At 38.7% G+C, this 16304-nt stretch overlaps 1 protein-coding gene and 1 long non-coding RNA gene across 7 annotated transcripts in view; one reads left to right on the forward strand and one right to left on the reverse strand.

The window, feature by feature from the left end:
- The window catches only part of DOCK10 (dedicator of cytokinesis 10), a 280307-nt gene that overhangs the window by 123851 nt on the left and 140152 nt on the right, over positions 1 to 16304 (forward strand). For all 4 annotated transcript variants that reach the window (XM_030916199.1, XM_030916197.1, XM_030916198.1 and 1 more), the window contains exon 3: positions 1511 to 1600. In XM_030916199.1, the coding sequence (XP_030772059.1) occupies positions 1511 to 1600 (90 nt within the window). The remainder of the gene's footprint in view (positions 1 to 1510; positions 1601 to 16304) is intronic.
- The window catches only part of LOC115893188, a 346813-nt gene that overhangs the window by 6189 nt on the left and 324320 nt on the right, over positions 1 to 16304 (reverse strand). Inside the window, exon 6 of one of the 3 annotated variants that reach the window (XR_004053131.1) lies at positions 1438 to 1556. The exons of the other annotated variants lie outside the window; for them this stretch is intronic. This is a non-coding gene — a long non-coding RNA (uncharacterized LOC115893188). Of the gene's footprint in view, positions 1 to 1437; positions 1557 to 16304 lie in introns of those variants that run through there. 3 annotated transcript variants of the gene reach the window in all.

The following is a 16304-nucleotide window of genomic DNA, read 5'->3' on the forward strand; positions in this document are numbered from 1 at the left end:
TACACCCAGTCAATAAATTCAACAAAGAATCATTTAGGTATCCAACTAGTACTGAGGTTATAAGTGAACAAAATAAAATGTGCACTTAACCGAGCTTACATCAGGAGTAAAGAAAGGAGAGATTTGGAGAAAATAAGAGTCCAGGATTGGAAGAGAAGGAATGATGGGAAGGACACTGACCTTGGTGACAGAGCTGCCAGCAAGGGCTGTGAACTCGGAAGACAAAATTCCCTTGACCCCTCCCTACCCATCTCCTCCAATACTGAGGATGGGTTTGGAGATTCTTATCTGTTCCAACAGCTAATCCAGAGCAGTTTAAATGAACAGCTGTGATTTGGGGGATGTGCAATATATGAAATCTCAGCTGTTGGTACCATGGATGTCACAGACTCATCACTTGGGCATCCCTATAACTACTGAGGTGCACAGACTAAAGGAAGCAGATGACTGGAAGTGGAAACTTGCTGTTTTAGGGCATTTCATTCTTCTGTGCTTCATGGGCTGAAGACATATGAGGCAATAACCTATGAAATTCTGTTTTAGATGTTTTAAGAAGTACTTTATATAATAATTAATATGTATTCATTTAAAAGAATATTGTTTATTTAGCATGGAAGTTGAAAAATAGTTGGCTTATTTCAGCAAAAATAAAGACACCAAAAAACACAACCTCTCTTTTTCAAGGTTCAGATTTACTGAACACTCCTTTTTCCTTCCCACCCCTAACTACGACTGTATGTGCACATGCACAGGCACACGCACACAAGCACAGTTAGCTTCTAAAAGGGACTGTGTTTATCCTTTGATATTTGAGATTATTTACAATATTATTCAAATAATGCTGATTTTGTAAGTTTTCTTCTTCATTTCAAATTTATTTTAGCCTTAGCAGCAATAATAAAAAAGATTCCACTTTGGGAGGCCGAGGCGGGTGGATTACCTGAGGTCAGGAGTTCAGGACCAGCCTGGCCAACATGGTGAAACCTCCTCTCTACGAAAACATACAAATATTAGCTGGGGGTGGTTGTGGGCACCTGTAATCCCAGCTACTAGGGAGGCTGCAATAGGAGAATCGCTCGAACCTGGGAGGCAGAGGTTGCAGTGAGCTGAGATCACATCGTTGCACTCCAGCCTGGGCGACAGAGCAAGACTCCGTCTCAAAAAAAAAAAAAAAAAAAAAAAGATTCCAATACAAATAAGCTAAATTGGAAACATACAGATGCCTAAAATTTTGTTTTCTGCAAAGGGGGAAACAGCTTAAAACTATGAGCTGCACTAATAAAACAGTCACTGTTGTAAAAATACTAGTACTGGTAATCAAATAAATGTCTGCATCTTCTCTTCTAGAGATTAAATTGGGAAGAACTACAGAAGTATCTCTGTCTTCTGTTAGCTTTAAATAACTTTAAATACTAAGATCTAAAAGACTTCCCTTTTGTGTTTTCAGTGTGCTGGTCTGCTCAACACTTCTGAGCTGGAAGACTTAATTTCTTTTCATTGTTCATTTCAGGCAGCCACAGTTTCCTGGGATATCCGCACGTTGTACTCAACAGTACCTGAAGATGCAGAGCACAAGGCAGAAAATTTACTGGTGAAGGAGGTAAACGTGATGCTTCCAGTGCTTTATTTATAAGGCTTTTGCTTTTTCCCAGGGGATTCTCAATGCAATTTACTATTATTATCTTCCTCTCATTCTCAATAGATAATTCCAAATATTCTAACTAGTGGATGTCTTTTTTTTTTTTTTTTGTGGGTGGGGGAGGTTCTCACTCTGTCACCCAGGCTCGGAGTGTGGTGGCACCACCTCTGCTCACAGCAGCCTCCACCTCCCGGGTTCAAGCAATTCTTGTGCCTCAGCCTCCGCAGTAGCTGGGACTACAGGCACACGCCATCACGCCTGGCTAATTTTTGTATTTTCAGTAGAGACAGGGTTTCACCGTGTTGGCCAGGCTGCTCTCCAACTCTTGACCTTACGTGATCCACCCACCTCAGCTTCCTGAAGTGCTGGGATTACAGGCATGAGCCACCGCGCCTGGCCCTATGGATGTCTTTCAATCTTCATTACTTGTTAGATGACTCTCCATCTTCCTCTTAATCATTTCACATTATTTGGTCACTGTTCAAGTTTTGGATTTTCTTTTTGTTTGTTTTTAATTAACTTAAAACCCCCAAGTCGAGAAAGATGTAAGTATTCCCAATACAAAGATTTGATTTAATTTTATTTATGTGGATTGAGTTTTAGGAGCAACCATACTACGTGAGAATTTTGGATAATGGAGTTCTTATTTGAAGATGTATCTCTTTTTAGTACTAACTATGGAAATAGTTAACAGTAAAACCCTGTAGACAGCTTGAAGGGGCTATATTAGGCCATTATTGCATTGCTATGAAGAAATACCTGATACTGGGTAATTTATAAAGGAAAGAGGTTTAATTTGCTCACGTTTCTGCAGGCTGTCCAGGAAGCACGGTGCTGGCATCTGCTCGGTTTCTAGGGAGGCCTCAGGAAGCTTACTGTCATGGTTGAAGGCAAAGGGGGAGCAGGCATGTCATGGAGTGAAAGCCTGGAGCGGGCGGTGCCACACACTTATTTTTTTATTTCTATTTATTTATTTAGATTTTTGAGACAGAGTCTTGGTTTGTCACCCAGGCTGGAGCACAGTGTTATGATCTCAGCTCACTGCAACTTCCACCTCCTGGGTTCAAGCGATTCTCCTGCTGCACCTTCCTGAGTAGCTGGGATTACAGGAGCCCACCATTATGCCTGGCTATTTTTTTTTTTTTTTGATGGAGTCTCGCTCTGTCGCCCAGTCTGGAGTGCAGTGGCACGATCTCAGCTCACTGCAAGCTCCACCTCCCAGGTTCATGCCATTCTCCTGCCTCAGCCTCCCGAGTACCTGGGACTACAGGCACACACCACTACACCTGGCTAATTTTTTTTTTTTTTTTTTTTGTATTTTTAGTAGAGACAGGGTTTCATCATGTTAGCCAGGATGGTCTCTATCTCCTGACCTCGTGATCCGCCCGCCTTGGCCTCCCAAAGTGTTGGGATTACAGGCATGAGCTACCACACCCAGCCATGCCCGGCTAACTTTTGTATTTTTAGTAGAGATGGGGTTTCACCATGTTGGCTAGGCTGGTTTCAAACTCCTGACCTCAAGTGAGCTGCCCGCCTTGGCCTCCCAAAGTTCTGGGATTAAAGGTGTGAGCCACTGTGTCCGGCCAAATGGCCAGATCTCATGTGAACTCAGAGCTAGGGCTCATGTATCACCAAGGGGATAGCACAAGCCTTTCATGAGGGATCCACCCCCATGATGCAAACGCCTCCCACCAGGCCACACCTTCAACACTGGAGATTACATTTCAACGTGAGATTTGGACGGGAACACATAGCCAAACTACATCAAGGACTGATGGAACATCTCTGGGTATAGCATTGACTTGCATTTTATTGGTGTATAAGAGGCCTACAAAACGGCTTCTTTTTCTTCTAACCAGACTCCAGGCGGCTTTAGAGCAGGAATTGAGCCAGTGCATAGCAGCTACTTAGCAGATGTTTACTGAATAAATAAACGATGCTTATCCTTTCCTTATAGAAAATATGGTGATAAAATTTAGCCCAGCACAGGTCAAACTGAAAGTAGTGGAATCTAAGTTCAGTCTTGAACCCTGAGAAAGCGGTGTGTCCCAAGGAATTCATTAAAGCTGCATACAATAGCAATATCTTTTCTCGGCTCTTAACACATTTATGTTATATAAGCTAGCCTTATTAGTGTACATATTAATATTAATATGACTGTACATTTTTCTGTTGTACTGTTCAGTTCAGATCATTGTTTTATCGGTCTTTTTTCCCCAATTCCATTATTTTGTATGTATTTCCCAAAGTTCACATTGCATTACAATACCTTTTAAGGAGCTGGAAAAAAGAAAAAATGCAGACTCAGATAACATCAGGATATCTGAGAATACTGTTTTCCCATTTACTGATAAAAATAGTGTGTGATATCAGTACGATAATATTTTGTTTAGAGTTGCCTTAGAGAAAGTCTTAGCATACGGTAGGGTGTCACTATTCTTAAAAAAAAGCTGGCAAATAATTTTTATACCAGACAATCAGACTTATTGAAACCTGCAATAAATATGTTAACTTAGGCAGGATTTGACATTTTTATGACACTGACTTCCTAACAGGGAACTTTAACCAGGTCTTGTGCATTCTTCAGAAATACATTGCATTTTCTTCATAAAGATCTTTAACTTTGTTATAAAATTTATTTTAACGTCCTTATAATTTTGTCACAAATATGAGTGCAATTTTAAAACTCCATTTATTTTTCTTACTGTTAATTACTTAATGAATTAATTCTTACTCTTAATTACTGATATTTTTAAAAAGCTGTTGATGTCCTCATATAAATAACTAGCTCTTATCCTAATAGTTCGTATTTAATTTCTTAGGTGTATAGGTGTAAGCAATTAAAATTTTCTTCTTTTCTAATAAGTAGATTGTTTCTTTGATTTTTATCTTACTCTATTATTTTATATCCCTAAAACAATATTGAATAATAATGCTAATACCAGGCAGTATGTCTCATTCTTGAATTTAGGGGGAGAGCTTAGTATCTTTCACCCTTTATCAAAGACGGTGTTTTATGTTCGTTTCTGGCATTTCTTTATTGTATTTTAAAAGGTGTCTTTCTATGAAATTTCAGGGTGTTTATAAAGACTGGCTGCCCTGTTATCACAAGCATATGCATCCTATTAATACAACAGCTTTTCTGTTTTAGTTAGCACTGTAATAAAATCAATGGGCTGTTGTCCTGTGGATCCCTACTTGTATTTCTGGTATAACTTTCTACTTCAAGTTGTACTATTACCTTAATACCGTGTTGCCTTCTAATTGTTTTTACTTTATTTCAAATTTTGGAGTTGGTATTATGAGTGAAATTTGGCTCTAGTTTTCTTTTTTACTTTGGTATTAGAGAGATGCTAGCTTTAAAAAATAAATTGGGGCACTCTACATCTTTTTCTGTGTTCTGGAATGAACAAATAAACAAGTGAAACAAAAAAAAATCTAGAACAAATTTAAAGGCATAATGTTATTTAAGAAACAGTAAAGATGGCACTTCAAAGTCTCTGGGGAAGAGTGGACAATTCAACAAACACTGCTCAACTATCCATTTTGGAAGAAAATAAAGTTGTGTCCATATCTCATATTATATACAAAAATAAATTCCAGATGAATAAAATAATCTAAGTTTTAAAAGCAAAGGTTATAGGCCAAGTGCGGTGGCTCACGCTTATAATCCCAGCACTTTGGGAGGCCGAGGCAGGCGAATCACGTGGTCGGAAGATTGAGACCATCTGGCTAACAAGGTGAAACCCCATCTCTACTAAAAATACAAAACCCCAAAAATTAGCTGGATTTGGTGGCGGGTGCCTGTAGTCCCAACTACTTGGCAGGGGGAGGCCAGAGAATAGTGTGAACCCGGGAGGCGGAGCTTGCAGTGAGCTGAAATCATGCCACCGCACTCCAGCCTGGGCAACAGAGCCAGACTCCATCTTAAATAAATAAATAAATGAATAAATAAATAAATAATAAATAAATAAATAAACAAACAAACAAAATAAAAATAAAGGTTATAAAATGTAGGAAAACATTTTTAAGTGGGAAGTTAGGGAAAACTGACAGATTTAACCAAATAAAACATTCAAATTTGTATATGACGAATGTACGGTACCATAAACAGAGTCAAAAGAAAATATTTAATCAGAGAAATCATTTGTAACTCATTATATCTTTTTGCTGAACACACTCACTCACACACACTCACATGTAAATATATACATTCCTAGTATTCAAAATCCTGCAAATTAATTTAAAAAAAGATAACCCTAGGAAATATGAGCAAAAGAGATGGGCAGTCTGTTTAAAAGAAGAAATGCAGATGGCTAAGAGGCATACAAGGTTGCTCAGCCTCACTAGTAGTCACGGAAATAGAAATTAAAAGAACAATTTTAGGGAAGAAAAATTTTAAGACAAACACCATTTAGCAATGATAACAATACAGTGAAAGAAACACTGTCACACAATGTTTGAAACACTCACATCTGTAACTTATGAAATGTAATTCACAAGTATTTTTAAAGCAGCATATATCAACATACAAACGCATAGTATGAAAACACGCTTGGGAATAAAGATCTAATTAACAGACATGTATGCCGCATTGGAAATTTTGAATTATCAATTAATAAGGGTGAGGCTAAGATTTTTTTCACATTTATATTTTGTAATAACATAAAACAAATAAAAAATTATATCTATTTAAATAGCTTAGTTTTGATGCCCATGATTTTTTTTTTTTTTCTGAGATGGAGTCTTTCCTCTGTCATCCAGGCTGGAGTGCAGTGGCGCGATCTCTGCTCATTGCATCCTCCGCCTCCGGGGTTCAAGCAATTTTCCTGCTTTAGCCTGCTGAGTAGTTGGGGTTGCAGGTGCCTGCCACCATGCCTGGCTAATTTTTGTATTTTTAGTAGAGATGGGGTTTCACCATGTTGGCCACACTGTTCTCAAACTCCTCACCCTCAAGCGATCCACCCACCTCAGCCTCCCAAAGTGCTGGGATTACAGGTGTGAACCACCACGCCTGCCCTGATGCCCATAATACATTGTTAGGAGAAAAAAGCAAGTCACAGAATTGTAGTATGATATCATGAAAGATATAAAACCTATACATATATACATAAATATGTTTATATAAGGCTAGGAAAAGGATAAAAGAATGCACACATCAAACTCATAACATTGGCTACCTCACAAGTTTAGGACTCTAGTGGGAGGGGAGAGATTGATTTTCAACGTATGTAATTCTCTTTTGTTGTGATATTACACATAAATTTTGTAATTTAAAAGCTATTTTGGAAAAATTAGTTAGAATATATTTTTAGTAGAGATGGGGGAGCTGGGCATGGTGGTTCACACCTGTAATCCCAGCACTTTGGTAGGACAAGGAGAGTGGATCGCCTGAGCTCAGAAGTTCGAGACCAGCCTGACCAACATGGTGAAACCCCGTCTCTACTAAAAATACAAAATTACCCGGGCGTAGTGGCGCATGCCTGTAATCCCAGCTACTTGGGGGGCTGAGGCAGGAGAATCACTTGAACCCAGGAGGCGGAGGTTGCAGTGATGTGAGATCGCATCATTGCACTCTAGCCTGGGCAACAAGAGCAAAACTCCATCTCAACAAAAAAAAAAAAAAGAAAAGAAAAATTGTATTTTTAAATGCTGCCAGAATTGGAAGCAACTGAAGCCTGTTGCCTAAACTTGTCTGCAAAAGTTAAAAATCCAACATATTTCTTCAAGTCATTAGATAATTGCTTAAAAGACTACTTCAGATTCTTTCTTTGTAATTATCGTTTTAGTTTGCTGATGAAAATGGCATGTGGGGCACTCAAAATCTCATGCGGGTCTTGCTTTAGGATTCCACCTGCTGGGCTTGTCTTTCGGTCATAGAAGTCAATTACATTCAGCAAACACAGTCCATTCTCAGTCATTTTTAATCCAACTACTACTACAGATTTATACATGTTTCTATCATTTCAGGGACTTTTCATTTCATGGTCCTTTTGCCCTCTTTGGGGGTGTGTGTATATGGCATTTGTGTATTTCCAGTTTTCAGCAGTTTCCAATTGCTCTCACATGAACAAGTGTTCCCAGCTCGTGGCTCTGGGTCTCTAGAACCCAAGGCTTTCAGAGTCTTGGATTTGGCTGCCAGCCTCCTTCAGCTCCCACATATTAACACTGCCTCATTTTATTGCCAGGCATGCTTTCAAGATAGGGCCAATTATCCCGAACTCTAAATTCTGGGACCATTCAGAACCTCCACCCCCAATCTCTAGATCCAACCAAGGTTTCAAGTGTAGCTACTTTTCCAGGGGAAAGATGGCATGAAAAGCAGATAAGTGGATCCATACAACACAAGAGACTTCGAATGACTATTCCAGGGTTCCCAGAGGCCTTCAGTGTTGCTTGTGTTTCAAGAGCTTCTACCTCACAACTTCAAATGTCCAGATAGATCTTTTCATCTATCTGTTCTCTGAGAATGTCACCTTCAGCTGAGGAAAAGTTGACCACAAAATTTGCCTTTATTTGATTATTGCGCCTGGGGGGAAATTTCTCACCTTCACTTTTGTTCCCACCTTAATTCCTTTTCAACTGCTTGTAGCTTTCTTTTCTGTCTTGTACCTCAGCATCTTACTTCTCTAAGAACTGCTCCAAGGAGAAACCAAGTAGAGTGCCTTTCGCCCTAGATCCCAAATACCTGCTAAACTTTTATGTTGCAAAGCTCAGTACAGAACATTCGACTCTCTTGGGCAACATGAACGAATCTTCTGATCATATTTTTTCTCAACTGTATGGATCTAAAATAGAAAATAAAATAAAGGAGGAAGCCTGGGACAAAACTATTTTATTCCCTGCTAATTTTTCTGTGTCACTAGTACTGAAAACCCTGCAAAAACTCCCATAGTAGTCCTTGATTTTAAGGATAAAGATAAAGTGAAACCTGTGTTTTATAGGATGGGAAGAAGATAAACCCTACTTACAAGTATCCCGTGATGATAATGGAACATGAATAGTCAGGCCTGGAGACAGCAGATAAAAAGAAAGAGGTCACCAAAGAGCTGGGCTAAGACTGAGAAATAGTCCCAGAGAATTACACTGCAAAAAGGCTTAACCCCAATTGCTAATAGCAGCTAACCTTTATTGACTACTTACTTTGTGCCAGATACACTTCTAAGCCCTTTACTTGTAGCAATTACAAACATATGTTTGTTATTATCATCATTATCATCTTTTAATAACAAGGAAACTATGTCATAGAAACATTAAGAAACTTGCCCAGCCAGCATCAGACAGCCAGGAATAGACAGATCCAACATCTGGACACATGCCACCAGCCCCGCCCCTGGGCTCCTAACTGCGATGCTAACTGCCAATAGGGTGTTTTGCTATAAAATTGCTATGTTCCTCTGGAAAGAAAACTTCTCCCAGTCTTCACCCTCACAGCCCCACTGTGGTTTCTGCTCAGGTGACTCTGATGCATACAGTCAGTGGACCACGCTTTCAGGAACATTGGCTGGATTTTTGAAACTAGATTATGCTGGCAGTGAAATGAATTCATTGACGTTTGTAGAGCTTTGTAGAAACACTTGCTTGACCTACCGCAAGTGTATTAAGCAACCTTATTGGTCCACCCTGTGCTAAATTGCCCTGCGGCTCCCTGTGGGGTGGCAAGGGCAAATACCATGGTTGCTAGACAACAGATTGGCAAGACTCTAGTTTCAACACATCCAGCTCAGTAAAAGATCTGAGTTTTCTCTCACTGCTCTCTACTTTGACAGTTCTCAGCTTCTTTTGAAAGGCATTAGGCATTCTTTTTTTTTAAATCTTGAACGACGTCATATTTTAATGGGAGTTCACTAAAATGAACAGCTTCTTCCTTTTCTGTTTTATCTGTTATTAATTCTCCTCCCTATCTCTTAAATGTAAAATTAAACATTCGTCACACAAAAGCATAGGCTTATTTCACATCTTTTAAAACACTGCATGTTAACATCAAGCTCTAGCTGCATACATATTTGCTTATACATTGTGTGTATGTGAAAACTTTAGAGAACTCTGTGAAATAAGTGTTATTACCTCATCTTACAGCCTAGAAAATGGGCTCTGAATGTATAACAAACTTGCCCAAGTTCACACAGAGCCAGAATTAAGCTTCTGCTGTCTTTGACATCATATTCCATGTTCTTACACGTTTTCTCGTCTCTGGTCCTTTGATAAGTTCCTTTATACCACATGCTCACTAGCCTGACTGGATGAGGGTATTTCCACTCCTCACAAGGGAACGTATCCTTCCTTCATTTTGGCAAACTATTAACCTTTCTGCCTGTTTTTCCATCTTTAGGGATATTAAAAATCCCAATGCTGTGATTCTGAAAATAAATATAGCAATAGTATGAAAACATTTGGAAAACAACTACTGGAGAGCATTGTCTTTATCTGAATCTCATAAGTGGCTTAAAATGAGCATCCATAACCATAAAAAATATCTAAACACTTCCGTGATAAAACAAGCACTACTCCCACAAGGGGTTTGAGGAGGATAGGGGGGCAATTAAAGGGATCTAGAAATAGGATGCAAACTTCCTAAGCAAAACTTCTACAACGAAGTTTTTATTTTAATATACACAAAGGGATCATATAAAGTCGGAAGAAAGCTCAGCACACTAAAACTAAGCTCTTGGTTCAGTCTCTCTCAACAAAAGGAGATGAGGGAGCAGAGAACTGAGAATAATACAGTGGCTCAAGAAGGAACAAAGGTCTAGGGACCACTTCAGCTGAATGGCTGAGAGAAATACTGACAAAGTCCTAAGGTAGCAAGTTACTCTGACAACAAAGCCCTCTCTGATTTCTGGAAACCAACCCTGCTGCAGGAGTAGAATCATGATGAAGTGAGGAGAAAGTAATGAATTTGAGAATCCAAGTCTCAGTTTGGTCATGGCATAAAACTCTTGGGGACTTAGGCGGTATGATAACATTGAAAGAACAGAAGCAGGTTGGGTGCAGTGACTCATACCAGTAATCCCAGCACTTTGGGAACCCAAGGCAAAAAGATTGCTTGATCTCAGGAGTTCAAGACCAGCCTGGGCCATATAGTGAGACCCCATCTCTAAAAAAAAAAACTTAATTAGCTGGGCATGATGGTGTGCACCTGTAGTCCCAACTACTCAGGAGGCTGATGCAGGAGGATGGCTTGAGCTCAGGAATTCGAGACCGCGTGATTGAGCCATGCGTATGCCCCTGAGCTTCAGCCTGGGCAACAGAGTGAGACTCTGTTTGTAGAAAAATAAAAAAGAATAAAAGCAAATACTTATCTCTACAACCACATCTACACATGTACACACACACACACACACACACACACACGATGATGATTATGTACTGTCTTCATCCAAATAACACTAGGTTACCAGAACAAGGAAAAGTTCAGATTTTAAGCAAACCAGAAATGAATTCTGGAAAGGAAAAAACAAAAATGAAAACAGGACCCGAGACTAAATGGTAAATACAAATATGATTTAAGGCGAAGTAAATGTTGTCGAAATCTCTACCTGTCCATAAAAAATTCACACACACACACATACACACACACACCTCATTTAAATCAGGGCAGAAGCCAACATTATGTAGGTATAGAATGTTCTGTAAAAGGCTAGGTCTGTTCCTAAGTGTCACACACACACAGAAACACACACACACACACACACACACACACACACACACACATTCAGAGTCTTTAATTAGCTAATATCCATCAAGACTGTCTTAGCAGGGGATATGAAATGAAACATTTCTAGAATGTTTTTGACCATGTCGAAATTCTGTCCATTTACAGACAACATTCAGTAAATGTTGTTGAAATCTCTAGCTGTCCATAAAAAATTCACACACACACACACACCTCATTTAAATCAGGGCAGAAGCCAACATTATGTAAATATAGAATGTTCTGCAAAAGGCTAGGTCTGTTCCTAAGTGTCTCACACACACAGAAACACACACACACACACACACACACACACACATACACATATTCAGAGTCTTTAATTAGCTAATATCCATCAAAACTGTCTTAGAAGGGGATATGAAATGAAACATTTCTAAAATATATTTGACCATGCAGAAATTCTGTCCATTTTTCTCCAAGTATCTTTAAGAAACACCTTTGAGAAATGCTAATGTGAATGTGATCCAAGGAGATCAGCAGAAACTAGAGGCACAAGGTAGTTCGAGTAAAATAGAATCAACAATTAGGTGAACCTGGGTGTGCATTTCATTCAGGCTGATTCTAATGAAGAAAAACAAAATATTAAACCCTCCAGGAGATCAGATAAATTAGTCGTTTCTTTTCACGGCCAAACCTCTATTCTTAATTCTTATTGTTAGCATCGAAAATGTCTACCTATGTTCAGGGAGGTCATGCAATTCTAAGACACAATTCCGCATAAGCCCCAGTGATGGCTGTTCTATGGTCTTACCCTCATACAACAAATTATAAGTATAAATAATGTTACTCTCAAAGTCTGAAGTAATTAACAATGATCATAAATGTCAGTGTAATACTCTTTTAGCCCTTAAATTTCTCCCTTCATTCCCCTACCTAATTATCAGATTAGACTTTCTCTTGTCCTAGGGGCAAATGTGTATCCAGTGGCATAAACGAGGTATATAAGAATCTGCTAATTGCAATTCAGTTAGGTGGAGTTAATTATCTTTACAAAGAGTGAAATTATCTTTACAAAGAATGAAATTTACATAGAAATTTCCTCTCCCACTGATTTACTATTACTACAGATCACATTGTGTCAAAAGCTAAAGTGTATGTAATAAAGAGACTCAACCATTGGATGAAAGATTAGACAAGGTTCATTATCCAACATGGGCTTGAACACTGGCTAAACAGATGAAACTACGTGGATGTAGCACAGTCCCTGCCCTCAGGCTGCATACTGTCAAGCAAGAAGTAACAGACCTCTGATTAGATTTCTACAATACACTCTGACAAGTACCCCCTGGAGTACTACTTTAAGATAAACAAGGCCGGGCGTGGTAGCTCATGCCTGTAATCCCAGCACTTTGGGAGGCTGAGGCACGTGGATCACGAGGTCAGGAGATCGAGACCATCCTGGCTAACACGGTGAAACCCCGTCTCTACTAAAAATACAAATAAAGTAGCCGGGCATGGTGGTGGGTGCCTGTAGTCCCAGCTACTTGGGAGGCTGAGACAGAAGGGCATGAACCCGAGAGGCGGAGGTTGCAGTGAGCAGAGATCACACCACTGCACTTCAACCTGTGAGACAGAGCAAGAGTCCATCTCAAAAAAAAAAAGATAAACAAGGACAGGTTTGCATGGCAGATGAAACATCTAAAAGCATACCACAGTATGAATTGGTTGGCTTGGGAAGGAGTAAGATTGAAGAAAAGTTGGACAGATAGGAGACTATTTGTTTTAATAGTCCAGGTGCATGATTACAAGGAGCTGTATGGCTATGCGATTATGGTACCAGTAAAGACCTATTAAGGAGATAGAATTGACAGGAGTTGGGGACTGAAAATAAAGTAAAGAAGAGGAATGTGTTTATGATGACTCCCATAATTATGCCTTGGGCTATTACCTAGATGGTTGTGCCGTTAATTTAAATAAGGTGCCCAGAAGAGAGTGAAGATTGCTGGAAGAATGAAGCAAGGAAGATAACCTCATTTGCCAACATGCAGAGAGAGACATCCAAGAAGACGATAAATATCTAGGTCTGGAGCACAGGAAAGTGTGGGCAGTTACTCTAGATTTGAAAACTGAAGCTTTAAACCTGGAAGAGTATGCCCATGAAAACCAGAGAACTGGACTGCAGCTGAGAAGGCAGGTCCCTGAGCCACAGTCTCGCTAAGGGGCAGGCAAAGAGGACCCTGTGTAAGGAATGGAGAAGGAGTGGGCAGAGAGGAAAGCAGGGAACAAGGAGACATTGATATCTCAGAATTAAGGAAGAAGGGTCAATAGCGAGAGAGAGTGCATTAATGGCATAAAATGCCAAAGAAGAATCAAGATGGGGGCTCACTGGATTTGGCAATTCAGGATCATTGGTGGTCTTTAGCAGAGCAGTTTCAGAAGCTGGGAGCACACCCTGATTACAGTGGGTTAAACTCTGAAGAGTGGAGATACGAATATCAAGCAAGGTATTCGTATATTGTTGTCCCTTTACTTGCAAAGCATAAACCCACTTCAGGAGTAAACCCAATAAAAATATTAGAATTCTTCAGGCAGAGTGCCCAAAGCATACCAAAGTTAAAAATAGTTCCATAGGCCATCTATTGATCTTTAAATTGTGTACCAAAATACTACTTAATGTATTGCAGAGCAAAATTCTGTAAACATGAAAAACAATAAGATCCGATGAGGATAATATTGAAAATGAAATCTCTTTCTCTTCCTCTTCTTCCCTTGCATATTTGGACTCAGACAAGTGGCATTTAATTAATTCAAGAGAAAATTATGAATATTCAAGATAGAAGCCACATCATGCGACTTCAAGAGATATTAAACAACTTAAGTCCTAAACATAGTGAAGAAAATTACAGAGGAGGGGGAGTTGGCTACAATTTAAAAATACTTCATGCTGCTCATTTTTAACTGAAAGAAATACATCTAACTAGAATGAAATTTATCTTGTCTCAAGAAAACATGGGGAATTTCTTTTTGTACTTTTGCAGTTAAAACAATTCTATATGCTTTGTGTTTAATTTTAGACCACATTATATGTAAGTTGACAAAGAAACCACTTTTGACCAAAATACATTTGTTTAGTATACGTTATACTAATCTTTGAATTTCCATGTGTAGAATAATGTGCACTCACACTTGCCCATATCTAAGAATGTCTCTTACTAGTTGATTTGGGAGAGTGGGTTGCATGTATAAATAAATTAAGTAAAAATGAAGGCTGTTTTCTGATCCTGAAACATTGGGCAGCAAATGAATGGCTTCAATGCATTCATTAACTTTAGACCAGAGCACAGTTAGCATGGAATTTCTCATCCTAGAACTAACTCCTATGCTGTGACCTCAGGGGTATATGAACAATTTAAATTTCTAGAGCATATTAAGAAACAAATGAAACCACAAACATTGCTTCAGATTTTTACAAAAGTTACATTCTTTCTCAATAAAATTAATGCAGATAAAAATATTTGTGTGCATGTTTTATTTTTGTTTTGGTTTTGTTTTGGGTGTTTTGGATTTTTATTTTTTGAAAAATAAGGCTCTTCGTTCACTAATGAAGGTCTTGCTGATGAAGATCTTGTTGGAAGTTAAGGAACTTTTTATTTTGTGTGTACTTTTTACAAAATAAATTTAAAGCCATGTTTATTTTATGACTTTAAAAATGTAATGGAAAATTAAGATATCAAAATCTCTTGTCTTACATTTGGCTTAGTTGTGTTCATATGTAGTGACTGTATTCCTATCATAGCCAAAACAAAATGGAGCACCCCAATTTTTTTACACTAAATATATAACACTAAAGGTCATAAATACACAAAAAATGATTAAGATAAATTCAAGTGCATGGATTACTAACTGAACTTAGGATAAAATATATCTGGAAAAACAAACTGTTGAAAAATAAAACAAAATGGTTACGTGTTTCACATTAAGAACTCTGAAGAAGCTTATCTTCTATTCACTAAAATTTCTACAATAATAGTCTTGTTTCCAAATATGAAAACCTGCCCCAATTCTAAATTGGCTTTCTCTTCTCCACAATAAAAATCCCCCAAAAATGTGTGGCAGTAAGTGAGTAAAACACAGATGTAGAAGTCAGAGGCGTTGGAGGCTAAGAATAAAAAAGAACCCATTTTTAAGGTTGAACCTAAAATTTCAATTGCACTGAAAAATGACCCGGTTTCTATGTCTTACATGAGAGCAATCATTGGATCGTAATAGTAGCAAGGTGCTTTAGTACCGTCTATCATTCATGTCCTGACAAATGACTTGTGAGATCTAGCTGGGAAATTAGAGTGCATGTTCCCAGGTCAAAAAGTCTACTTCTATAATTTCTTCAACTGCCTTAACACAGCACATTTTGAAAAGAGAAACCAAATATTTTGGTTCACTTTCGGTTTACCATGAATAAAGATACTCAATGAAAATTTAGGCTACTGTAGTTCAAAGCAACAAAATCGTCTTAAAATGATTTTCCCCGGATTGGCTCTTGATATGACATTATATTTTACAAACGGGCATGCATGCTTATATACATAGTAACACTACCTCATATCAAGTAGTATTTTTTAAAAACCAGAATCAATTAAATTAGATCTATTAAATTAGATCGTGCCATGATTTCTGAAACTGAGACATAGTTACATTATTTATTTTGCCCAAATTCATTATTTGTACTTCTCCCTCAAGAGTGTGGTATAGTGGGTTTTTTGTTTGTTTTTTGCTTGTTTGTTTGTTTTTGAGACGGAGTCTCGCTCTGTTACCCAGGCTATGTGCAGTGTCGCGATCTCGGCTCACTGCGAGCTCCGCCTCCTGGGTTCACGCCATTCTTCTGCCTCAGCCTCCCGAGTAGCTGGGACTACAGGTGCCCGCCACCACCCCGGCTAATTTTTTGTATTTTTAATAGAGACGGGTTTTCACCATGTTAGCCAGGATGGTCTCGATCTCCTGACTTCGTGATCC

This window comes from Rhinopithecus roxellana, chromosome 14, assembly GCF_007565055.1.
Source record: "Rhinopithecus roxellana isolate Shanxi Qingling chromosome 14, ASM756505v1, whole genome shotgun sequence".
Classification (NCBI taxonomy): Eukaryota; Metazoa; Chordata; class Mammalia; order Primates; family Cercopithecidae; genus Rhinopithecus; species Rhinopithecus roxellana.